This window comes from Siniperca chuatsi, linkage group LG3, assembly GCF_020085105.1.
Source record: "Siniperca chuatsi isolate FFG_IHB_CAS linkage group LG3, ASM2008510v1, whole genome shotgun sequence".
NCBI classification, from domain to species: Eukaryota; Metazoa; Chordata; class Actinopteri; order Centrarchiformes; family Sinipercidae; genus Siniperca; species Siniperca chuatsi.
This window is the reverse complement of record NC_058044.1, coordinates 2,934,165-2,961,949: the sequence shown is the minus strand read 5'-3', so window position 1 is coordinate 2,961,949 and position 27,785 is coordinate 2,934,165. Positions and strand designations below refer to the sequence as shown.

At 39.2% G+C, this 27,785-nt stretch overlaps 1 protein-coding gene across 2 annotated transcripts; it reads left to right on the top strand.

The window, feature by feature from the left end:
- The first annotated feature begins 429 nt into the window (after positions 1-429).
- LOC122873121 lies at positions 430-27,677 on the top strand. 2 transcript variants are annotated; one of them, XM_044189473.1, is made up of 6 exons: positions 430-487; positions 2,194-2,258; positions 3,197-3,277; positions 24,839-24,873; positions 25,721-25,756; positions 26,181-27,677. In XM_044189473.1, the coding sequence occupies exons 3-6, from the start codon at positions 3,197-3,199 to the stop codon at positions 27,391-27,393; spliced, it is 1,365 nt and encodes a 454-aa protein (XP_044045408.1). In that variant the 5' UTR covers positions 430-487; positions 2,194-2,258; the 3' UTR covers positions 27,394-27,677. The 2 variants fall into 2 exon arrangements, with proteins under 2 accessions (XP_044045408.1, XP_044045409.1); XM_044189474.1 differs by lacking the exons at positions 430-487; positions 2,194-2,258; positions 3,197-3,277 and adding exons at positions 22,833-23,024; positions 23,647-23,679 and having other exon boundaries at positions 24,761-24,873.
- Positions 27,678-27,785: the final 108 nt, after the last annotated feature.

Genomic DNA, 27,785 nt, shown 5'->3' with positions numbered 1-27,785 from the left:
TTACTGCCCTCATCCCGGAAATATTTTGGATTAGCTTCTGTCTGAACCGCACATGAACTGACACCATGTCAAGCTCGGTGCATGGTTTGATGACGGATGCAAGAGGAAGGTGAGTTGAGCTCACCGGGGTCCAAATGGATAATTTGAGGTCAGTTTGAGTTTCATGTTGTTTCTTTGCAATGAAGAAAATGCTGTTTTTCTGACTTCTTTCAGTTAGTTATAAGAGAGACAAATTAAAACTCACTGCAGTGTCCTAACTTCCCAAATCAAACTGCAAAATGTCTTTCTGCTCCTCTTACTTCTTCCTAATTTTTTAAAAATATGTTCAAATAAGGGCATGTTGCCACTGTGAGTGTTTGGCCACGGTCAGCCTCTCCTCTATAAAAACACCCTTCCTTCTGACTGTGTTCACTGCAGCTGCACCTTCCCTCCCAACACTGAGAAGAAAGCGACAGCATTCATCAGACATCTTTCTCCAATAAAGCAGGTAAAACATTTTCTACAGGTTGTACAGTATGTAGTGTAACTCTAATGGAAAGTACAAAGGACAATTTTCTCTCTTACCTGTCTTATAAGGTGTCTTAATGGACTGAGATTTTTTTTTCCATCCAAAGCTTTAACAGGACTTTTTAAAACCTAAGGACACGCCCAAAAATTTTTTTTCAGCTCACCATTTACTTTTTAAACCCAACATCTTTGAGTTTCAAATCATCAAAGGAAGGACATTTTGTAACAAAATTAAGGATTACACTTTTAACTGCAAGTATCTAAAACAAAATGAAATAAATTATAAACCTAAATTGTTTTACATCCTTACCCTGGCCTCTGTGCAGAAGCCCTGGGAGGCAAGTGAGAAATGTTTTTCTGGTGATCCATTTTCTAAGTCTGATCTAAATAGTTTTCTCTCCTGTGTTTATGACTTAAGAACAGGTGGGAAAAAAGCTTTTGCAAGGATCATATTTCTAAGTTACTTTTGTTGTTTTTCATCTGTGAGAACAGGTGGAATACAAATGTTTTGGCAGGTGAAATAATTTTTTTGTCTGTTGTTTTCTTCTTGGTGAGTTAAATTTCTCCATGCACTCTAAACACAGGTACATATACTGTGTGTTAGCAAGTTATTTTACATTGCTGTCATGTCTCTCTTTTGGCTAGAAATGTATTTTAATTGGCGCTTCACCAGGAAGAAAACAGGAATGCTTTTAGTCCTTATTTAGAACAGGGGGTAGTGGTGCACTTCAGCCTCTTGTGGCCGAAAAGAGTATTACAACAACAAACACTGCCAAAACCTTTTTTCCACCTGTTTCATTAAAATGGATTAAAAAAAATAATTAAGGAACTTAAAGATTATCCTGGCAAAACCTTTTTTCCACCTATTCTTAAGTCAAACACAGGAGAGAAAACTATTTAATTTAGAATTTTTTTCTCACTGTGAACAGTTGAAAAGTTGACAAAGTTTTTTGCCACAACTCACACAACTACACCACTTCTAAAATGCAGACCGCAAAGAACAGTATCTCTAAAAAAAGAAACATTGAGAAACATTTATCAGTTTCTCTTATGCTTAAAGGAATGTGCCCTGAAAAAATTCACGCACATTGTATGAGCATTTGTCTTTTTTAGCCGCACTAGCTGTGCGGCTCCACGAATAGCAGTGTTGGTCTGTAGGTTGGTCCACCACTTTGGTCCTGACTGAAATATCTCAAAAACTACTGGATGGACTGCTGTGACTATATATATATATATATATATATATATATATATATATATTTATATATATCCTTGAGGATATATATTGAGGAATTATAATGCTTTAGTGATCATCTGACTTTTCCACTGCAGCCATCATCAGGTCAAAATTTCTGTTTGCCCAAAGGGCTAATTAGGGCTAATTACCAAATGTTAGCATGCTAACAGGCTAAACTAAGATGTGAACATGGAAAACTCTATACCTGCTAAACATCAGCATGTCAACGTTGTCACTATGAGCATGTTAGCATTGTGATGTTAGCATTTAGCTCACAGCACCACTGTGCCCAGGAACAGCCTTATAGAGCCGCTGGCGTGTGTTGTTTTATACATTTTTAAAATGGAGTACAGGTTTAGAGTCAGCTGTTATAAACGACATTCCTTATGTACAACTGGGATACAAGTTGTAATTTGCATGTATTGATTTTGTGTCTTTTCGTTTTTTAGGGCTATTAGATCCTGTTGGCAGCGGCAAAAAAGTTGAGCACACCCGTGACCCTGATCGAGTTAAAGTATGACAACTTTTGTTTTATTTCTTTCTGTAAAGTCAACTTTTGTAAGACTCAAGAGACCACTTGCTGCCCAAATTCAAGGCAATTTTCAATACATTTAAAAGTCCTTTATTTCACCTGCTGCTCTGGGGTGTAGTGCTCACATTAATTAGGTTAATAACATCAGCATCAGAAATACTTTATGGATCCCAGAGGGGAAACTCTTTAATTAAAGTGTCTTGGACATTTGTTTAGATATACCTTTGCACACTTCATACCAAAACATACCTTTCTTTAAAGTTTTTGCATTTCTCAGTTTTTAGCCATGCTTGTGTGGAAATGTTGGAGTGAAAAGTCTGCCATCGTAGAGAGGGAGGGGACGAGATATCACTAAATTATGAGTATAACGGCACACATTTTCAGATAGTCTCTCCTGAAAAACATTTATAGTGTTGCACTCTATTGTTCACATAAAGTCACAGAAATAGTTGTGTCAAGAATGAAATAAGAGAGCAAGAGAGAGAAGTTCAAACTCTGACTTTTACTTACTTTCTCACCTCTACACAGCCAACCAATCACAGCCTGAAGTGAGTGTGAATGTCACATTGTTGGTTTCAGAAAGTTATTGAAACGCAAACACAGCCCCCCTAATACGACGTCAGAAAGGTGTGGGAGGGAAGGTGTCCAAAGCTCCGACAAACACTTCTCATGAAGTATACTGGCAGATTAAGTACAGCCTCCACAGTTACAGAAATCAATTTAAATGTGGATGTAAAACCTGAATATCAAATGTAAAAACTATACAGGTACCATGTGGTAAAAAGTGACATACCCTGTCTTTAATGAAAGAAAAGATCAATGTCCATCAAATGGCCCCAACACTGAACACCTGTGGCAGGTTTTAAAGGTTATACTTGGTCTTATCATTATTATCACTGTTTATCTTGATTTGTGTCCAGATGGCTGTCCTGTGCTGGATGGCTGTAACGCTGGCCTTGTTGCAGTCTGCTGGAAACAGTTTGGCTGATGTGGACCAGAACCAACTTGCAAGTATTGTAAATGTAATTCTGAACAGGTGAGCCGATTGACTCTCTATTCTCTGAAAGAATATTGCTTCTTGCAAATACTGTACGTTGCAGGTCTAAATGTAATGGGGCTGTTGCTCTGTCATTAGCTTAGCCGAAACTTTCATTGTTATGCTGAATTATATCTATCGATCAAGCCAGATGAAACTAACCAGTTAGCTAAACTTCAAGTATGCCTTAAGGACATAAAGACCTGGATGACCTGCAATTTTCTGATGTTAAACTCAGACAAAACTGAAGTTATTGTACTTAGCCCCAAACACCTCCGAGACACATTATCTGAAGATATAGTTACTCTAGATTATTATCTTTGATCAGGATTTATCCTTTAACTCCCACATGAAACAAACTTCAAGGACTGCCTTCTTTCACCTACGCAATGTTGCAAAAATCAGGCACATCCTGTCTCGAAATGATGCCGAAAAACTAGTGCATGCATTTGTTACTTCTTAGTTGGACTACTGCAAGTCCTTATTAACCGGCTACCCGAATAAGTCCCTTAAGACTCTCCAGTTGATCCAGAATGCTGCGGCATGTGTACTTACAAGAAAGAGGAAAATATATTTCTCTTAGATATTTCTCCAATATTAGCTTCTCTGCACTGGCTCCCTGTAAAATCCAGAATAGAATTTAAATCCTTCTCCTCACCTACAAAGCTCTTAATGGTCAGGCCCTATCATATCTTAAAGAGCTCATAATACCTTATTACCCGACTAGAACACTGCGCTCCCAGGATGCAGGGTTACTTGTGGTTCTTAGAGTCTCCAAAAGTAGACCGGGAGCCAGAGCCTTCAGTTATCAAGCTCCTCTCCTGTGGAATCAGGTCCCAGTTTGGGTTCGGGAGGCAGACACCATCTCCACATTTAAGAGTAGGCTTAAGACTTTCCTCTTTGATAAAGCTTATAGTTAGGGCTGGCTTGGGTGAGTCCTGAACCATCCCTTAGTTATGCTGCTATAGGCCTAGACTGCCGGGAGACTTCCCATGATGCACCTCTTTCCTCACTCCTCCTCTCCCTCTCCATCTGTATACGTCTTTATCCCATTACTGCATGTTACTAACTCGACATCGTCTCTCTCCCGTAGTTTTGTGCTTTCTCGTCTCTCTCCTCTCTCCTTCTGTCGCTTTCAGCAGGTGTTTCTGCCTCCGGAGCTGCAGAGTCTGGATCTGTGGTTGTGGGCCGCCTGCTGCCCCTGTGTTCCTGCTCGACAACTGCTATTACAGTTGTTGTTATTGGCTCTGTTACTAATACTGACATTATTATTCCTATAGCTGTCATTCCTATTATCATTATTATTATTAATATATTAATATTACCACTACAATTACATTAATACTATTTAAAAAAAATTCTAGGTGGTATTTGCATTGTGCCCCCCCAAAACCTCTTGCTCTCGCTCTCTAAACCTCTCTCGCTTTCTAAACCTCTCTCGCCCACCATTGAGTCTGGTTCTGTCCAAGGTTTATTATCAAGTGTTGTGATGTGTACAGTAATTCCAATTAAAGGTGTCACTTCTCCCTTAGTTAATTTTTGATGCCAGAAACATAGTTACTGATTATCTGACAAACATAACAACCACTTCTTGAAAAAGCCACAAGTCCAGTCCCTGCAAGGAGGACATATGGTCAGTTTGCCTTAATGTGTAAGTCACAGAAACAAATAATCATATGTGTTATCAGATCAGTTCCCAATCCAATTTTAGTGTGAGCAATGCTGTATATTTGTCAAGTTGCCTTTGTTTGCTAATTTTAGTTTTTCAACTTAATTTCTTATGCTGGGAAAATGTAATTCTGGTAGAATAAATTCATAGTTTTTTTTTGCTTGTCTCTTTCTGATAAATATTCTGTTAAAAAAAACAAAAAAACACCTTCTGTTCTGTACCTGTTTCCTTTGGCAGGTACAGGCCAAGCTACCAAACTCTGCATAGAAGGTCAGTAAGTAACTGAGTAAACTTTTTTTATAGCACTTTTCAAAACAATTGTTAAAGTGTTTTTTGGAGCAGAGAGAAATAAAAGAAAGAAAGTAAAAGAAACTGACTAGACAATGTGTCCATGTTTGTTGTTGATGAACTGTTATATACAAAATAGTTTTTAATATCAATGAAAACAACATCTCAGGCTCAGATAGAAGAAAACAAAAGCTAAAGTACAAACATGACAGATATTTTGAATAAAATGTGACTCAAATCTATAGTTGATTTTTGTTTATCAATCAATCCTTCCTTGCATCTAACTTTCTTTAAAGGTGGGGTATGCTATTCTAATCCAATACATGTCTTTTTGTCAAATTCTGTGAATATCTCCTCATGGCTCGCTAGCTGTTCGTTCAGTGTGTAAGCTGAAAATAACTCAGGTGTTTGTACACAGAAATAAACAAAGAGACTCAGACCAAGCCACACAACACTAATCCAGCCATGATTTGTGTCTCAGGTAACGTTAAATGACTTGCTCACGGACATTCAGCTTACTTTCTAGTTTGCCAAGATATGCTGTTGTTGTGATGTTAGCTATAGTATCAGGAGAGTTGTGAGTATCGCTGTCTGGAGCTGCTGTGCTGGCTCTGGGAAACCGTCTCGTCCTCTCTGGCTGTTAGCTTCACAGCAGCAACTGTAGCGACAGTTTGCTAATCCACAACCTAGCTAAGCTAATCCACAACCTAGCTAATGTTAGTTACATTACTTGCTGTGTCGTTGTTCGCTCTGTATCATTGTATTTGTCAAGGTCTTGGATTTCTCCAGAATCGCATACCCCACCTTTAATTCTGCTCTGTATTAAATGATCCAAGATACCTGGTTAACATTTTGTGTATTTGTTTTCTTTCAGAAAATCCCCAATGTTCAGCCTGGCTGTAAGCATCCCATACAACATTAACAGGAAGATGTATGATATCAATCAAGTCTTCAACACTGACCCTGGTAACCAAGTGAAGAACAGTATTCAAGCTTGTAAAGTTTACACCGGCACGAGGGTGGTTGCAGCTACACTTCTAAAGTGGCCCGATGTTTTGAATCAGTGTCCTGATGGTCGTGTGCAATGGACTGATGTTGTGAGACGATGTGGTAGAAGGCTTCTTGGAATTGAGGCGACATGGGCTAATGTTCAGAGAAAGTGCCCTGATGCAGTTCGCGGTAATCCAGCTGATCATGCAGAGTACCGTTCTCTGCAGCACTTTAACACCTTGGTCAACAATCATAACAAAAATGATTTGTTGCTTTTTTATGTTTATGCCTCTCCATGTGCAAGTAGATGTTCACAAGAAGGAAATCCAAGGAGCATTCTCAAACTCATAAATCCCATTCTGAATTGGGATAATTTTGCTTTTGTATTTTCGAAAGTTTTCAGGCCCCGCGAAGGTGATCCCATACCTGAGGAAGACCTACAGGGAGCTCTTTTGCAGCTTGGGAACTTTAAGGGTGACCTAGGGTCAATCGGTCTTAACAACATATTCCGTTGTGACAGAACAAATGATAAGATGCAGTGTACCAGCTGTTCCACTGGTGGTCAAGTTACACGTCGATGTTATTTAGACGAACCACAACCCGGTCCCAGCCACCCTCATCTGCCCTCCGCTTTAGGTTGAGGGCAGATGGCAGGAGGTAGGTAACTTCTAAGGACTGCTGTGATTCAGGTCACATAGATTTACAGGGATGTGAAGAGTATACTGCCCCTATTGCTGTCGTTATTGTCATAATTCTATGTTTTATTAGTTACCACACTAACTCACTATTGTTATAGAACGAAAAGTCTCAAAAGTTAAAATACTCACTATGCAGAATGGCCCCTCTCAAAATATTATATTAATGTATGCTTGACAATGACCATAAAGTTAATCAACACCTCTCTAAAAACAATATAACCTTCCTGTACTCCAGGACCCCGTGACATCACTGTTGTCAGATAAAACTAGCTTAAACTTTCAAACAGAGAGGGCAACAAAACACAGCTTTTCAACCTGGTGTTAAGTTCTATTTTATAAGATATTGATATGTTTTATATAAATAATCTTAATCAGTAATCAGTAACAAGAGCTTTCAGATATATATGTAATGGGGTAAAAAGTACTATTATTACATTTCCCTCTGAAATGTAGAAGTATAGTACAATCAAACGGAAATACTCAAGTAAAGTACAAGTACCTCAGCACTGAGTCAATGTATTTAGTTACTTCCCACCACTGTGGGCAACAACAAAAGGCTTGGCAGTTGATAGTTTTACCAACAACAAAAAGAATTAGGCACAACCTTAAGAAAGCTCCAGTTTAGAGTTTAGTTTATAAGTGAAGCCCCTTTTTTAACCTAATTCTTGAAGCATACATCTTTGACATACATAGTTAATATGTGTGTGTGTCAGGTGAACATTGTATTTTATATGATGTAAAATGCCAGAAATCAGGATGAGGAGTTGGGACAGTACAGTGGGAAGAGGGAGGGGTGCCCTTTGTCTGAAGTGAACCACTCCCTCTCAAAGTCTCTGTGCACGTCCCTGTAGATCTGTTGGAACCTGAGCTCAAATCCACAGCGGTCCCATGAACCTCCTGCAACTGGGATAAAAAGCTTCCTTTCACTTAAAAATGCACTTGTTTCTTTTCATACTACGTGCTAATCTCTCCAGCATTTCTACTGATTTATTGACTTCCATTTATGTCTGAGTATTGTTTGGGCCATTCAGTGGAGTTAGCAGCGACAAGGACCAAAGTAATTAAGATTTCCAGGTTGGGGAGGAAAAAACTACTTAAATCCGGTTCAAAGGACAAAAAGTCAAAGAATCTGACAAAGCCTTAAGTGCCAACTTTTGGTACTTGACAATTTAGTCAGGACTTAAAGATATCCATCATGCTTTGATACACAGCCTCTAAGGATGTAATCACACGTACATGTTTTGGAAAAGCTGCATAAGAAGCGCTGCAGGTAATCCTTTTGGACGGGAACTCCAGTTAAACAAAATGAGGAAAATTAGGAATTTCTTCTACCACAGTGGTGTCAGTGGTATACAGTAGGAACACCCTTTTGTTGTGTGCGAGGAGACCACTTTGATTTGGACTCCATTCATTGATTTTATTGTTAAATTAAATCCTGGAAAATGAAAGTGTAATATAAATGACCCTCTGTATTTACCCTACTGTACTTATGACATTGTACCCTTGACATTCTGTTATTTCTGATTAAAGCTTGGCTCAGCATCCATCCTGATCTGTCTGTGTCAGTCATTTGGGAACAGGACTTTTATCTCCAAAAAGAAGGATGTGTTTTATATTGAATTACTTAACTGAGCCTTTCCTTCCTCACTGAGATTAACAGTGTCTGTCTAAAGAGAGACGTGGCCAGGAAATCTACTGCACACACATACTACACCACACTATACAACATTACCTTCAACTACACAACACTATGCTAGACTGTACAGTACACTATACAATATAAGACCACACCATATTGCTCTACTGTAAACAATGAGACTGAGGGGAAAAAAACAAAATGCTACCAAACACAAAATCCCAATAGTTAAGAAGAAACGCACAAAATAATACATAACAATATGCATTATTTTGTTGGTGTCAATAAAATATAATTGAACATGTGTATTAGGCCTCAGTGATAAACAGTGTGTTCTGGTAAAAACACTGAATGTACACTGAACTTTTGTTGCTCCACAGAGCACCTTTAAGAACCGAAACTAAGCTTCCCTTAGGTTCTGGGACACCCAGCCTGGGCCTTTTCATAGACTTCAGGGCTTTGTTTACTTTCCCATACCTGTCTTCCTAGTTACTTATGACATTTTCCATCTGAATAATGAATGAAAGACCTCAGGGTTAACCTGAGTTTCTACAGAGTCGACGAGACCTGAGGGCTATATTTATATTTGTATATAAATATTTGTAGATGATTATGCATTAATTCATTTAAAGAGATGTGTGTACTGCTTGACCTGAAATGGGGTTATAGCAAAGCTATTTAAGAGCTAAACCACAGATGTTAGATGCATTAAACTGTGACAATCATCTAGTACTCACTGGGATACCTTTTTAAAATCTAAGATACATTTCAAAGACAAGAAAAGACCTACTACAGTGTCAGTCTTCTTCTGTCTTCCTAATTTTGGCATGGTGCCACTCTGAGGGTTTGACTGTAGTCAACCGCTCTATAAAAACACCCTTCCTTCTGGCTGTGTTCACTGCAGCTGCACCTTCACTCCCAACACTGAGAAGAAAGCTGAAGAAGAGAACAAGAAAGGTAAAAGATTTTCACTTGGCTGTATTTAGCTTAGTCCTAAAGAGGAAGGTAGCAACAAACTCAAGTACAAATTATTACTCAACTTAAGCAATTACTAGGCCCTTTAATGAAGTCTTATCTCTCCTGACATCTTGTAAAAAATCTCAGATGTTTCCTAAAAAAAGTTAATGAAGCCACAGTAAGCCCTATAGAAGCCGAGAGTGGCCGTGGCTGCGATTAGTTTTGAAAACCCGTTATCTAGAGATCTTTACATCTATACACACCCACCGTGGTTGGGTGGAAGGAAGTAGTGTTTTTAGCTCTGTTGTTAAAGAATTGCAGTGTCCCAGTTCTATACAACTGTACATACAACACGTACATACAGCCTACTGGGTACAGGCTGAGGGGCCCAAGGGGTCAGGCGGGCCCCTGGCCTTGTGCCTCTGTTTATAGTGACTGTTAGCATTTCTTGTTGGAAAGTCAATCTAACATCCACAAAGAGACGCAAAACAAAAAGTTCATTTTTGCATAATTTGAATGTTTTTGAATTTTTAGATAAAGGCACGGTGCCACTCTGAGCATTTGGTTAAACAACCTAATTTAAACTGCACAATCTAAGATATATCCAAAATAATAATAATAATCTATTCCCATGTCATGGCTGTGGCACATATCAAATACTGCTTTGTTCAAGAGTTGATGATGTTCACCATATTGATATGTTCATCCAAATTGATTGTTAACAATCAATCAGTCAATCAAATTTTATGCCTCTGGCCATGGCTGTTGTCGGTGTGGAGGCAGAAAAATTGATGAGTGCAGCTTTAACTCTGTTTTTGGGGAGCGGAGGTTTGAGGCAATATCTCTGACTTGTAAATAGCAAGACTGAATAAGAGTCTTTGGTTTGGGCATCATGGTGAAGTTAAGCAGCATATAGCACAAGATTAAATGGTGATAAATTTTTTTTTAGTAATAAAGTAAGGGCAGCTTCTTCCAGGATTCTACAAATATATCCAATAAAGCAGGTATTGCGGAGATTTAGATGGATGTCAGGGCTGCAACTAATGATCTGCCAGTTAGTTTCTCGATTTATTGATTAATCGTTTAGTTTATAAAACATCAGAAAACTTTAAGTAAAAGTATCAATACAACAATGTAGAAGTTATTCTAACGTAATCAGCCACATACATGGTTTCCACACAAATTCAATGATTTTAAATGACTTTCCAGGCCCAATTCCCTCAAATTCAAGGACCCAACACGACATAATTACTGTTACAACACTGAGAATTTTCATAATGAGGACTAGCAGGCTTTACAGCAGCTCACAGACAGCAAGAGAGAGAGGCTTGAATGCGTGAACACTTCTGAATTAAAAAACCTGTGGGAACCCTGCACATAACTTAATATACCTGTATGGGTGTGCAAGGTCTTTAATTTCTAATAATGCTTCATATTTATTTCTAAATTGATCTCGTGTTTTGTTTGTAAAATCAAAGTAACTAGTAACTATGGGTGTTAAATAACTGTAGTGAAGTAAAGTAAGTAGAGTAAAAGTATAAAGTACCATAAATTGGAAATGTTCAAGCAGAGTTTACGTTCCTCAGAATTGGACGTAAGTACAGTACTTGAGTTACTTTCCACCACTGAGGTCCATTATGTGGGCATCATTTCGTCTTGCTGCAGCGGGTTAGTCGGAGTCTGATTGCTGTGGGGCATTCGAGCTCCTACTGTGACAATGAGCTGTTTGAACGACTGCTGACAAATGGTGATCAACAGTGGATGTATTTGGGCCTTAATTCGGGCTCACATCATGCAGTTCATCTTTGCACCACCAGAAGGCTGCAAATCATTATTCCACCTATACTCCCTAACAAGTCATGTGCTAAGATACTTAAGCAGCTGGCACAGGTGAGATTACAGAATCAAGACTGAATATGGGCAAATTTCCAATATCGACAATGATTGTGAGTGTTAAAGACTGCATCAGGAAACATTTCAATAACTTTTTTTTTTTTGTTTTCAATTAGAATTAACTTGCAATAACAATATATTAACACTCAGAAATATCAAGGTAGGGGTTTGTAAAAATAAATAATAATAATTCAATTTAGTTCTGGTTAGTTATTTAACCACCATAATATCTACATTAGTCCACTGTCAATATTGGGCAGAAACAGTAAATAAAATACTGACATGTATAGGACTTCAGTAAATCTTCACAGGTGTCCCAAAGCGTGTTTTATGCTGTCAAACTAACGTTACCTGTTAGTGGCTGAGTTTTCTAACTGACTGTAAGAGAAAAGAACATACACACCGCGGGTACTGTGAAGTTTTCTGTTTTGTTTTTTAAAAAAGCCTCACCTTTCCATCAGACTGTGGGTGTCAGTTTCACCAATCAGTTTATGGCTTTTAAAGCTTTTATTACTTCATTACACTGTGGGCACTCCTCATTGTTTCTAAAGAAATATTATATAAAAATATTCTTTGGCTATTCCAGTGAAGTAATGTGAATCAAGGTATTTATTACATTGACTGTTAAATCTGCTGATGTCCAGAGAACGTGAGAGCTGGAAAACATTGCTGACTTTTTCCAAACGACTTGTTTCAGCGTTACTTAATGAAATCCATAGCACCTACGAAGTACTTTGTAAAAGTCTAAATGTGAATGTAGAACCCAATTACTGCATTTAATGTGAAAGATTTCATTTACTGTGAACACCTGCAGACGACATACTTTCCACATACTATACCTGTTTTTAATCCTCTGTACGATGTTTTGTTTCTGTGTGCAGATGGCTGGCCTGTGCTGGATGGCAGTGATGCTGGCCTTCTTCCTGTCCGCTGAAAACAGTCTGGCTACTGTGAACCAGAACAGGCTCACTACTGTGGACCAGAACAGACTCACTACTGTGGACCAGAACAGGCTCACTACTGTGGACCAGAACAGGCTCGCTACGATTGTGAATGGCATCTTACAAGAGTGAGTCGACTTCTGCTTCATTCACTGAAAGAATATTGCCTTGAGAGAAAGACTAGCTATACAACAACCTCTGTCTTTACACCCTTGATTTATCTTTGTTAAAAGGATGAAGTGCTTGTTATTGTATTGTAGTTATTGTACAAGTCAGTACAGTAGTAATAAACTTTCTGTCGATGGACTAATTGATTAATCGACTAACTGATGCGGATCTAGCTGACTGCATCCAAATACCTTTACATTTCACCCCTGTGCTAGCATTGTGCTTTGTGCTGCTCGTCTCAATAAGACAAGATGATAAAATTATCTTTTTATAAATGTGATCCACATGTCTATTTATCCAAAATTATATACGTATGCTTAGCATAAAGTAAGCCATCCCATGATTTTAAATACCTGGTATTTTGTTTGTCTATTTATTAGGTATCGAGTACCTGGCATGTTCAGCCTGGCTGTAAACATCCCATACAACCAGAACCAGAACCTTAACCAAATTCTTCAGCAGGTCTTTAACAGTGATCCTGGTAACAATGTGAAGAATATAATCAACAATGACAAGGTGTACGTCGGCAACAGGGTGGTTGCAGCTAAAGTTCTGAGACGGCCCACTGGAGGAGCTGATCATGCAGAGTCACGCGTTGTGGACCACTTGTTTAACCCCATAATGAGAACGATTTGTTGCTTTTCTATGTGTATGCCTCCCCATGTGTTGAAAAATGCTCAAGCGACACACATCGTGAGAGCATTCTCCAAAGGATAAATCCCATCCGTCAATGGCCGAATTATGCTGTTGTCTTTTCTACAATATTCAGACCCAACAGTGGTCCAGGCAATACTGACCAACAACGGATTGGAGCCCTTCAGCGGCTCGGCACTGCAGTCGGTCTGGAGAACATATTCCGTTGTGATCGAGTGCAGTGCACCAGCTGCTCCATTAATGGAGGGGTTGCACATTATTGTGTTTCCGATTCGCCTGCTTCCAGCAACCTGCCCCCCACTTCAGGTTGAGGGCAGCGGGCTCAGTTACACTGGCAGAAGGTAGAAAAGTTCCTGGGACTGCTGTGATTCAGGTCGTATAGGTCTGCAGGGACGTGAAGAGTACACTGGCTATGGTGGGTCAAGCCGCTGCTGCATTGCCCTCAAACATTATTTGAACTATTACTGCTGCTACTTTTATTTTAATATTATAAATTATAATATTGTTGTTATAGAACAAAAGCATCAGTTGATTGGGGAACAACAGAAGACAAGATGAGACACAATCTCAAGAAAGATAAAGTTTTGAGTTTCTTCTCAGCCATACTAGCAAGAGATGGTTGGCTTGCCATGACATTTGATGAAGACATTTATGTTCCCCAGAAGATGAATTGTAAAAACTTCAATAACCTGACCTTTCATTAAGCACCATCTTCAGGTCAGTTATCTGTCCAATACTGTGGTTTGTGACTACATGAACTGAGCCCCTGCTCCTAATATAATACTCGTCCCTGTACATTTATTAGAACTTGAGCTTGAATGCACAGCAGTCCCATGAACCCACTGTGACTGAGATAAAGAAATTCCTTATGCTTAAAATGCCCTTTTTTCATTTCATACTACAAGACGGTGTAGTCCCTCACTCGTCCAGGAGTGTTCCATATTTTTTCACAATTGAGAATGACTTCCGGATGGGAGCCGAAACGTCTTGATTCTGAAAACAGTGTCCAGATGACTACGACTGAAACCTTTTCTACGATTCATACTACAAGATTGTTTCTAAAGAATTTGTTTTCATTTAATAACTTCCATCATAGCGTCCGGTCACACCAGAAAGTGGCACAGCTAAACCCATTTGCATGTCGTCACGACACAGGTGGTGCCGGAAGCTAGGTGACGTAGTGACTACTTGTGCTTTCAGTCGCTAACTGGACATTAGTTAACACAGTTCATTTAAACAAACATATTTGTACCATCCACTCATGTCTCATGACTTACTACAAACCATGAAACTAGAGCCTGACCGATATGGGATTTTTGAGACCAATACAGATACCGATTTTAGAGGAGAAATATTCACCTGTTACCGATATGGCGTCCGATGAAAATGGATTGTGCATCGATTTTGCATCGATATAATTAAGCAAAGCTACTCAGAAGGCTGCTTTCTTAAATAACTTTATTAAAGAATATTTAAGTTAAATATTCTTTAACATGTTAAATAATTCAACATATACATTGTCAACCAATTATAGAAATTTTACCACAAGCATTTTTGTCTGCATTATATATCGGAAAAAAACTGGTTTCATATCGACGCATATCGGACAACATATAGCCGATACTGATACGATACCGATATGACTGTGCAGCAATAAGGATTGCTCGATTACGGTGTCCTTGTTCTGATTCATTTATTTAAATAAAGATTAAAGTCATTGTTGTTATTTGATAACCGCTAATAAGTAAAACTATTTGATAGATATCTTCCTCCTTTTTGGACTCCACGTTCTCCGTCCCCTGAAAGGTCAACACTCTCAAAATGGCTTGCAATTGATCTACTATGCAAAAATGCGTGCCAGAATCCATCAAAGTTTAAATGTATGTTTTGTTAATTAACCTCTGTATTTACAGAACTCATGTCAGTCTATACTTCTGTAAAGCATTAGCAAGTCCTCTTATTTTCTGCTCTTTCTGATTAAAGCTTGGCTCAGCATCCATCCGGTCTGTTTGTGTGTCAGTCCTTTGGGAACCCTTGCATAACAGTACTATTATGTGTTACACAGTTTGCATTATGTAGGCAAACAGTAAAAGGTATTTTGTTGTTTATCTGAGCTTTTCCTTCCACTGTGTCTGTCTAAGGAGAAACTGAATTGTCATATTTGATAACGTATCACTCATTTTGGTATACTGAAATATCGCAATAATTATAAAACCGATTGCAACAAACAACTATTGTCATGATGTTTTGAACAGACATTTATGATCCCCAGAGGATGAATCCTAATGAATCCTTTGGCGATCCTCTGACCATGTAGTGTCAACACTACAGTGAAATACCACATATACAGTGACTTTGATTATCTCCTCACTTTTCCTATGGCACCACCATGAGGTTGACATTTGCAGTTTACTGGATGGATTGCCGTGACATTTTGGAAAGACATTTTATTTCCCCCTATGGATGAAAACTGATGATATTCCCATCAGCCTCAGCTGATGTTTGTAGTACTTGTGTGTTTAGTATGGCAGCTAATATTAGCATGCTAACACGCTAAACTAAGATGGTGACTATAGTAAACACTATACCTGCTAAACATCAGCATGTTAAAGGGTCTGTATACTAGATTGTGAACATTAATATAGCAGCAAACAACTGTTTGCTATGTAAAGATATAGTGAAGTAATGGCGCCCTGAGCAGAGAATGACGTCACACTCCTTCTGCCCTTGTTGTTATCGCAGCCTCTCTGCGCTTTGTTTACACAGCCGGTCCGGCCGCGGGTGCACGTTAGTCCCTCCGTGTGAAACTGTTCAACTGTGAGGAGAGCGATATAACGGCTGTTTCTGGTTAAACAAAAAGAATCTTACTGTTGAACAAAAAGGTCTGTCTCTGTAGCGATCCTTTCCATAATGTTGTCAGACTTAGAATAACAATCTGAGCCAGTGGCAAAAACACAGTTTTAGTGGACGTACACTGATGGGCACATTTGTCCACAGCAGCCATTGCAGCCCGTTTCGTGGATGCCAGCTGAGGCGTAGAGCCAGGATATTTCGGTGAATTAAGGGTTTATTTCGACCAAATCAGAGCTGGTGATTGTTGGAACAGTGGAAAGACTAACAAAGACGGTTTTGGTGAGTTTTATTTTGTTTCTGTCCAGTTTGAATGAAGTGTTTTAAGATGATCTGCAAGGTAAAATTACTGTTTTTCCTTAATGGAGTCTGGTGGGCCATAGCGCCCATTTGTTTTGGTCTGAGCTGCTGGTGCTCTAGTGCGACATTTAGTGGCAGTGAATGTTGCTTACAGCACCTTTAACAGTGGCTCAAAGCACCGCTGTGCCTAGTAACAGAACCACTAGCATGGCTGTAGAAGAGTAAATACAAAGAAAACACACAGGACAACAGGTAGAGTATGATTATAGTCGTGTTACTGGGCAACCCCTTTGGTTTATGACTAAATATTTGAATTCATGACATTCCCATCAGCCTCAGCTGTACTTTGTGTTTAGTGCTAATTAGCAAATGTTAGTATGCTAACATGCAAAACTAAGATGGTGAACATGGTAAACATTATACCTGCTAAACATCAGCAAGTTAGCATTGTCATTATGTATGTTAGCATGCTGATGTTAGCATTCAGCTCACATCACTGCTGTGCCTAAGTACAGCCTGACAGAGCTGCTACAGTAGAATGTTGTGGAGTCCTAATCTTGTTATCTGATACTAATGCACATTAACACTGAAGACTGAAACTACATTTCAGTGTTCTTCCACATGACATTGTTCTTCTACTCTTGCACAACTAACTAAATTACATTTAAAATATGAATGACCCACCCCAACAGGGACAATGATAAGATACTGATAATGACAATGATACAACCCCTTTTCTTTATCTTTTGAAAATTGTCTTATTTTGTGCTTCCTGAATTGTGATCTGTTTCACTGAAATGAAGCCAAGATCTAAAACAAGTAATCCCAGGGTGAAGAGAAGAAGAGCAGAAGCAGATGACAAAAAAGATAGTTTAAACTGAGAGGAATTGTGTGTGGGGGACACACTTATAAGATCTTTGGAACAAAAATATGTTCATCAAAAGGAAAATAATAAGTTGATCTGTGATTATTTTATTAGTGACACAAGTCAGAGAATTTAAAATAAAAGTCCACAAAGAAATCCACAACTTTGTAAGTGCTTACATTGGGAGCTGGGTAAGACAAGAGGGAGGTATATTCCCAGGAACAGGATTTGAAAAATATGACCTCCTAAATGATGTATATTTCTGTATTCTTCTTTTCCTCCTCCACACAGAATACGTTGTGCTAATTCACCTCAGTTGCCTCCCAACTGTTTGCTGGCCCTGCTGACATTATCTCAATGTGTGGACACAACACTGTGGCCTGACACATTAAAGGGAAGAAAGATTTGTACCTACTTACATGCATTTGAAGAAAAGTGCTTTGCCAGATACTGCTACTGTGTTTAAAAAATAAATGTTGCTATCATCTAGTAACCTCTTAATTAAAACACATAGATGAAATGTATGTACTTCTCTCAGCAGCTACAGGGCAGGGATACAGTACAGTGGTACCGAACAACATCTTGAGATGGGTGTGATGTGCAGGGCTCCCCTAGAGTGAGTGGCAACTCCATCTGCATTTGGACAGTTAACTGTGGCATCACTTTGGAGTTCTCAGTGTCCTGCCTGGTGTTCCTGGCTACTGCATGGGACAAGCTAGCAGGCCTCAGCCTCTCACAAACTTCTAGTAGCCCCCTCCACAGATATATCATGCTGTGTGGCTGTATATGGCTTGGTCACATGGACATGGCCACTTTCTGCTTGCCAGCCACTCCCTGGTTAAGTGTAACTGAAGGTGGTGTGGAAGCGCTGGGCCCCCTTTCATCTCCTAGTTCCTCAATGGTACCTGCAGCTGGTCTTTATGCTGACTCAATAACTCACCAAAGTAAAATTACATCGATATTACTTCGCTATTTAGCTGGCTTTATATTAGCCTACATTACTCAGTGAGTTCATGTAATGGACCTAAGGATCCTTACCTTTGACACATTAACCCTGACTCATTTCTATAGAATTCAAAGCTGAATTAGCAAATGTTTTCTTTATTTTTTGTGCTGTAACACAAGCTGCAAATGTTGGCATGTCTGGCTAACTAGCTTACTACCTACAGTAACGTTACCTCCAGCCAAACTTGTTTTAGATACCCCTACATATGCAAAACACATGGTTTATTCGGAGTAAAATTAGGATTTGTTACAGTGGTGTGAAAAAGTGTTTGCCCCCTTCCTTGATTTCTTATTTTTTTTGCATGTTTGTCACACTTAAATGTTTCAGATCATCAAACAAATTTAAATATTAGTCAAAGATAACACAAGTAAACACAAAATGCAGTTTTTAAATGAAGGTTGTTATTATTAAGGGAAAACAAAATCCAAACCTACATGGCCCTGTGTGAAAAAATGATTGCCCCCTAAACCTAATAACTGGTTGGGCCACCCTTAGCAGCAACAACTGTAATCAAGTATTGTGATAACTTGTGATAACTAACACACACCTTCCGAAAAGTAAAATTTTTGTCCACAGAGTACTTTCCCAAAAGTCTTGATGATCCCCAAGACTTTTGGGGAAATACTCTGTGGACTGACGAGACAAAAGTTGGACTTTTGGAAGGTGTGTGTCCCATTACATCTAGCGTAAAAGTAACACCGCATTTCAGAAAAAGAACATCATCCCTCAATAATAACAACTTACATTTAAAAACTGCATTTTGTGTTTACTTGTGTTATCTTTGACTAATATTTAAATTTGTCTGATGATCTGAAATATTTAAGTGTGACAAACATGCAAAAAAAAAAAAGAAATCAGGAAGGATGCAAAAACCTTTTCACACCGCTGTATGTGGGGGGTTTGAGGAGGAGGATGTGGGCTTCAGTATACACCATTATGAGTTTTTTTGAATTTGAAAAACTGAAATATTCAGTGCACCTTAGCTAACAAAACTACCTTACATTAATGAAAATGCTCTATGGCAGTAGTCTGATGAATGGTATCTTAACACTGTGCCAGAGCGGCAGTGGTGGTATTCAGATCCTGTGAAAGTACTCCACTACAAGTAAGAGTCCTGCATTCAAAACCTTACTTAAGTTAAAGTATGTAAGTATTATCAGCTAAATGTACTTAAAGTATCAAAAGTAAAAGTCCTCATTGTGCAGTAAAATGCTCCTGTCAGTGTTTTCCTGTTATATCTGATGTTTCTGGATTAATATTCCTGCTGCATTAATGTGTGTGTTGCATTTTACTGCTGCAGATGTTGAGCTCATTCAAACTACTTTATATACTGGTGGGTAGTTTAATCTGCAGCAATGCATCATGGTCTATAAGATCAGAATGTTTTTGTAGCATCGCTGTCCTGTGAGAACCACGTATCTCTAAAAAGTCTTCCTGAGCTCAGAAAAACAGCAGTTTTCAGCTTTGTGACAATGCATTTCCCAACTGATCCGAGGGGGGGTTAAACAGTTTATTTAGCTTCAGAAGGAGGAGAGTTTTCAGATACATGGTTTACACTGGACAAGGTGGGTATGAAAAACTGTCACCGAAAAGTAACTAAAGCTGTCAGATAAATGTAGTGGAGCAAAAAGTATAATATTTGTCTCTGATATGTAGCGAAGTAGAAGGAAATCGGCATGAAAAGAAAAGACTCAAGTAAAGTAGATGTACCTTGAATATGTACTTAAGTACAATACTTAAACTTAGGTAAATGTACTTAGTTACACCACTGCAGAGCGGACGTATTCGTAGTAGACAAATCATCTCTAGTACGTACAGCCAAATTAGCAGTAGCAGCATACAACTTGATGGGCATAGTACTTTTTCGAGCTTGATTTATTGCTACAAAAAGAAAATGATGTCTGTGTCCAGGAGGAGCTCAAGACTTCTGAGGGGGACAACGTCCTCCAACAAGAAACATGCGACTTGGAAGAGAAGCTCCAAACAGAGGACTCAGACTTGGATCTAAACTCAAGGCTTTGGAGAGGGAGAACAGGGTATTGAGCAATGAGGTGGAGCAGATTAAAATGAGTTTTGAGCGTATGGCTGAAAAGTACATGGCAGAAAATAGAGAAAAAGAGGCCCTGCAAAATATAAGTCAGGAGCTCAACATCAAGCTCCAAAATGAAAAGGATTTGCATTTACAGCAGCAGCTGAAGGCCTCTGAGAGGGAGGAGGTCCTCCGCCAAGAAATAGATGACCTTCGAGAGACACTCCAAAAAGAGCATGATGAGGATAGTAAACTCCAAGCCTGGGAGAAGGAGAAGAAGGCCTACCTTCAAGACATACAAGACATGAAACTGTGCTACGAAGGAAAAACCTTAAGATTCAATGATATGTTTGAGAAGTTAAAGGCAGAAAAAGCTGATAAGGAGGCCATTAAGGACGAACAGTTCAAAAAAATTCAGACGCTCAACATTAAGGTTAGACAGCAACAGGATTTCTGCATCCAGCAGAAGCTGAGGGCCTCTGAGAGGGAGAACATGCTTTCCCTGAAGCTGAAGAAGCTGGAGGAAAAGATCTCCTGTTATGAGAAAGGGGCTCGCCCAAAGCTCACTGTCAGGTTCAACACAGAGGATGAGAACAACATTGATGAGCAGCCCAAGCCCAAGAACCCTAAAGGGTGGAAGAAAGTTGCGTATAACTTCAAACCACGGCATTGCAGGAAAAAGTAGAAAATAAAACTCTTCTACTTTAGTAATAGTTCACCATTTTGGAAATTACGCTTATTCGCTTTCTGGTAGAAAGCTGATTGAGGTCAGTGTATTTCTCACAATGAACCAACAAACTATTACTCAGTTTATAAAGGGCAGCACGGTGGCTCATTTGGCGTTTGGTTGGCAGTGTGGCCTCATAGCAAGGAGGTCACAGTTTTAAATCTACCAGCTCATCTGCTCGCATGGGTTTTCTCTGGGTGCTCCAGTTTCCTCCCACAAATTCAATCAATAAAAATATTTGTATTTTAATTTCATTTCATTTACAGTCACAAGTGCGGACAAGTTTTACTCAGGTCAGAGACTTGTGTAATTGCTTGTGCAGAGAATCAGCACATTAGGTTCTTCACCAGTCTGTCTCCAGTGTCTCTGATGCAACCAATAGGAGGAGACAAAGCAATCTATGGTACTCATACACACACTTCGCTTAACTCTGTGTTGACACTAGCTAGAGCACTAGAGGGGTAAAACAGTCAAATTTGTTCCTTAAAGGATGCTCATGCTCCAGAGTCTGCTCTTACATTAAAGGCAGAATAAGTAGGATTCGTCGGTTGCTGGTTGTAAACACACAATTCAAAGTTGGCCCTTCCTCTCCAGCTCAACGGGCGAGAGACAGAGCAAGCTAGAGAACGAATGAAGAGAGGGAGCGGTGTTAGTGAGAACAAAGCAGTGAATCAGAGAAATGAAACGTCCTTTTCTGATTGTTTCACGGCGGTTTCGTTCTAAAGCACAAATAAAATCGCACACACCTCCGCACAACGCTGTGAGAAGGAGCCACATTGCTGGATTTTGTGTGAATTCAGCCGAAGCACACACACTTCGTCCTGTCCCCGGCCTTTCTGCTCTCTGCTCTGCTCTGTGTGAGTGATGTTTCTGTTCTACCTTGAATAATTAAGGGTTTTAATAACCTACTGTAACTGAAGATTTATTTAAGAGGTCTGTACTATAATTTTGCAAATCGAGGAAACTTTTTTTTTTAAATGATGTCCTTTATTGATCATAGCAGAAAATATAGGCATATAGTTGTGGAGCAACTAGCAAAATAACTGTGGTTACTTTTATTAAAATTAGAGAGTAACTAGGGTTTAAAGAGAAAGGAACAGACTCAGGTAAAGACAGGTTTAAAATGAATCTTGCTTATTTTGCAATGTGCAGTGGTGGAAGAGGCAGTCAGGTATGTTACTTAAAGTAACAGTTCAACTTTTTTGGAAATAAATAGATTTTCTTTCTTTCCAGGAGTGAAATTGTAAGATCAATATCAGTCTCATACCTGTGTGTAAAGTGCAGAGCTGGAAACTGGACATGGTTAGTTTAGTAAACACTTATGCTATAACTAGTCTAACCAACAGCTGATGCAGCCATCTCCTGCTGTCAGAGTTACCTCACAGCACGAGTGTAGGAGGCAGTTACCCCACCCTACGCTTCCTTCTGTATTTCTGCTGCAATCTCCATCTTCAATCTGCAAGTCAGGATGAACTGTCCAAAGCACAAAACAGTTCCTCAGAAACAAAGCACAAGGTCTTCAAAGGTCTTTCAGTGATAAAAGTAAAAGCAACTGAGTTTTTAGCCTCTTTTATCTCATTATTTTGGTTTTATGGCACATTTCTTGTCTGGTTCGGTCTCAGTGCTCTCATAATCGGGACGTGGTTCACTTAGCATGAAAACTGGTCTTGGTGTGTGACTGGTCTCTCCGCAGACACAAAGTTACACATGGGAGGTAAAAAAGAATTTCTTAAGCATTTTATCAGCCAATAGCAGGCCTCCAAAGGTTAGGAGTCAGGGCTACGTGACAACACAAATGATTCGGCCTTTGTTCAACTTCCTAAATCAAACGGCAGAATGTCTCTCTCTTGTTCTTCCTTCTACATAATGTCTTAGAAACATGTTCAAATAAGGGCATGGTGCCACTCTGAGGGTTTGGCCGTGTTCAGACTCTCTATAAAAATGCCACGTCCTTCTGACTGTATTCACTGCGACAGCACCTTGCACTGAGAAGGAAACAGAGTCAACAGCACCTGAAAGACGCTTTTCTCCACCGAAGCAGGTAAAAAATTTCACTTCTAGCACTGAAGGAATTCTGTCACTCCCTGAACGTTAGTCAGAGAGAGTCAGAGTAGTAGATACTCTGGGTACCAAGTTTCTCAGTTATCTGCCCACAAACACTGAAACATGGCAACGTGGAAACAAAGGTTTTGACATTTGAGCAGCCTGTTAGTCAAAACTATCTTTCAAAGTTACAGTCCATCTAGTACAAGATCCCTCTGAGTATTTCCCCGGACAGTGTTTCTGAGCTGAGTGCGGTGGAGGGATAGTAACACAAAGAAGGAATTAACTGACCTCATATTACTCTCAGATAAACTGGAATACAGTTTTGCACAGAACGAGGATTGTACATTTTGTCCCCCATCTCTTCCATTGGAAGAGCATTAGGAAGGGATCTTTTAATGACCAGTATGAACAGGAGGAATGATTACAGCAAGCATATGGGCACCTGCCTATTGTTTAAAGAGAGATTTAAATGTTCTGTGTACATTTTGAAACAAAAAAACAAACTATCAAAACGTACACAGACCCTTAAAAACATGTGAGCCTGTCCTTTTAAGTAAAACGTGTCAGAGATACACATTTTTACGTCTATTATTGGTTTTGTGTCTTTTCTGTTTTAGGGTTTCTAGATCCTGTTGGCAGCGGCAGTGAAGGTGAGCATTCTGCTGATCCTGATCCTGTTGATGTTTGACATCTGTTTTTGTTCCCTTTTCCTCTGGAAAGTCAGCCTTTGTAGAAACTGCAGACCATTTGCTGTCAAAGTTCAGGACACGTTAAAACATTTTAAAAAGCCTCTACTTTGTTGGCTATTTATGGTGAAAGAAAAGAGATGCTTTGGAGACTTTGAATTTTCCTTTTTCCAACAAGAGTTCCTTGGGTTTTGAATTTAAGTACGATACACTAATCTGTTTTTTTCCACTCTCATTTTATTGCTGGTGGTACTGCCTCTGCAGACACGAGCATGTCGCTCAACGTCAGTCAGTCCAACACTTTGATCCGCAGTGAAATTACTTTGGTGCGGGTTATTGCACAAGAAAGTCCGAGAGCAGAGGAGAAATTTGAGAGCAGAAGTTTCGCGAGCGCAAGGAGAAGGGCTGAAGCTGGAGCGCAGGAAATCTGTGCAAGCAACAATATATCTGAGTGCAAGCACACAGTTTGAGCAGAAGGAAAGCAAATCTAAGTGCAAGCAGGGGCTGTTTGAGCGCGAGGTCAAAATCTGAACTGAAATCAATAAGTCACGCTCTCAAATTAAAAGAACACGCTCTTGAATAAAGATAGGAAAATAATCCCATAGTTGTTGTGGTGTTGCTCACTGAAATCAATAACAACTGCTGACTATTTGGTATAAAACTAGTCTGTAGAACAGATCAGACTGGATCTAATCACAGATGGAGAGCCATTTCTGAGGGACGGGTATATAGTTTGTGAAAGTTTCACTTTTAAAACTATTGCCAAATTTCTCAAGAATCAGCAAAACATTTGACAGATTTTTCCAGATGACTGTAGCTTCACTAAACTTCTTTTCTGGCACATTTTAATGTGTGAAACATTAGTGTAAAACCTAAATATCAAATGCAAAAACTATACAGGTAGCATGTGGTGGTGAACCCTGTGATAAATAACAACCTGCTGCAGATTGTATACATTTTGAGACTGTAATGTACGTAGTCTTGTTATCTTTCTTATCCCTGCTTTTAATCCTCTATGCTGATGCTGTGTGTTAAAAACGCTCAGATGGCTGTCCTGTGCTGGATGGCTGTAACGCTGGGCGTGTTGCTGTCTGCTGGAAACTGTTTGGCTGTGAGCGAGCAACAACTTGCAGGAATTGTAAAAGAGATCTTGAACAGGTGAGTCGACTTTCTGTAGAATATAGAGGAAAAAAACTTCTACTTATTATGATGTTCAGATTTAATGCTGTTGTTTGTGTGTATAAATAAAAAAACTAAACATCTAAAACTTAACAAAATCTATTCGAAGACCCTCCTTTCTGTTTTTGGATAAAGAATTTTTAAAGATAAGACAACTTGAGTAAAACGTAAAACATTTTTAATACAATACAGTGCATCTGCTTAACATATTGTCTCATTTAAATAAAAATACAATCAATTCATAAAAACAAAATAACCAAGTTGCATTTGTAATTCCATTTCATAATTTCAAAAAAAGAATTAGCAGTCTGAAGAGCAGCTACCTTTTGTTTTTTTAATCTCAGTTGTTTATGCTGAGAAAACTGAATTGGGCTAATTGAATAACTGTATATTTGCACATTTTTAATACAGTGGGCTGTTGTGTGTTGATTGTATATCATTGTATAATTTTTTTTTATCATAGAATCAGTATTATTATGATTCTAGTTTTAATAAGAATGATAATACCTACTTATCTTATTCCATTTTTATTGTAATACTTCCCTATCTTATGTTTTTATCTTATGTGTTTCCATATATGTGATACCTCCTTATCTTATGTGTTTTTATCTTGCATGATTTTTGCAGATTTGTTCCTGCTTTTATTTTGAAGCGCATTGAGTCTACGCCTGTCGTATAAAACTGAGCTATATAAATAAACTTGATATGATATATCTCTTTCTAATATTCAGCCTGTTTCTGACAACTTCCATCTATCAAACTTTCTGAACTTCTGTTCTGTATCAAATGATCAAACGTAACATTTTGTATCTGTTTCCTTCGGCAGGTACAGACCAATCTACCTGGGCAGCAAGGGTCAAAGGTCAGTAAGTAATTCAATAAACGCTCCTCATACTGTATAGCACTTTTCAACACAACAGTTACACTGTGCTTTATAGCAGAGAGAAAAGACAGAAAGTAAACAAATGGACAAGACAACTATATAAACAAACCACTGACAGAACAAATGCAACATTATACACCATATGTCCTCGATGATCTTCCATACGCCCGCTTTTTAATTCACAATATCAAGAAAAAAATACACCTTAAGTTCAGGACAAATAGTTTAACTTTCAATTTCTTTTATTTGATGTTCAAAAACAGAGAAAATAACAGATGTCCTGATTAACATGTGCTGATGTCTACAGTTCAGTTTATTTTGGTTTTGAACTTTCTGGACTTTATTAATATACTGTTTTAAATGACACCTGGTTTCCATTTTGTGTATCTGTTTCCTTTGACAGAAGAGAACCCATGTTCAGTCTGGTTGTAAGCATCCCATACGACAGTGACAAGAAGATGTATGACACCAGTAAAGTCACTGACACTGGTGACCAAGTGTGGCAAAGTATTTTGAAGAAATGTGACGTGTACACCAGCAAGAGGATGGTTGCAGCTACAGTTCTGAGATGGCCCAATGTTTTGGATCAGTGTCCAAAAGGACCTGTGCGGTGGGATGATGTTCTGACACAATGTGGTAAACCGTCTATGACATGGGCTGATGTTGATGCACAGTGCCCTGGAGAAGTTGAAGATGGTAGAGCTGATCATGCTGAGTACCGTGTTCTACAACATTTTGACACCTTAGTCAGCAATCTTGACGAAAATGATTTGTTGCTTTTCTACGTTCTTGCTTCCCCATGTGATCAAATGTGTACAAGCGAAACAAGTCCATGGAGCATCCTCAAAAGCATTAAACAGATTCAGAAGTGGAAAAACTATGCGGTTGTGTTTTCCAACGTATTCAAGCCCCGTGATAGTGAATCCATACCTGACGAGGACCTACGTGGAGCCATTGAGCGGCTCGGGCAATCAGTTGGTCTGAGAAACATATTCCGTTGCAAAGTAAAAGGTGCAGGGCAATGCACAAGCTGCTCTAATGGTAATCAAGTTGCACGCTATTGTTTTTCAAGCGATTCAAAACCTGGTCCCAGCCAAAACCTGCCCTCCACTTCAGTCATACAGCCTCAACGTGGCCGAAGTAATTCCCCCTCACACAGTCGTCAGGGTAGCAGAGGCAGACAAAGCAGCAATATTAATCCAAGCGCAGGGGTTTCCACAAATGTTGATAGTAATACAGGAGGAGGTCAGGGTGGCAGCGGCAGACAAAGCAGCAATATTAATCCAAGCGCAGGGGTTTCCACAAATGTTGATAGTAATACAGGTAAAGGTCAGGGTGGCAGAGGCAAAGTCAGAAAAGTGGGTTCGCGCAGAGTAGGGAACAAACGCAGAGGTGGGGGGAACAAGCAGACAAATAAGAAGAAGAAGAAGAAGAAGAAAACGCAAAACAAAGGGGCAACACAATGGAACCAGGAGGTACAGGGGAGGGCTCAAAAGCAGACTGAGAAGAGGCAGAAGGGTAAGCAGCCACAGAGGAAGGGGGGAACGCAGAGGGGTAAAGAAATGATGAGAATCAATCAGCCACTGAGGAGGGGGACAAAGCAGAAGAAGGGGTAAACACAGACGAGTTAGCAGGAGCAGAGGAGGAGGGAGGTGTAGAGGACAGTGCAGGCCAAGCATTCAGTGGCAACTTTGCACACTGGACAGTTTTTGCTACCCTGTGATACACACTTTGGTCTGTGTGAGTGTGTAAAGAGATCATTTTCATTTAGTTTCAAATGTATTAATTAACAAAAAGAAGTTTGATGTAAATCAAGCTCAGTGTTTGCAGCCCTTCTGTAAAGTATTACCAAATCCTCTGATGTTCTGCTCTTTCTGATTAAAGCTTCGCTCAGCATCCATTCTGGTCTGTCTTTGTGTCATTTTGGAGTCATACCAAATATCATTTCACAGTTTGGATCATGTAGGCAGAACAGTCCAATGTATTGTAAAGATTACATTCTTTGCAT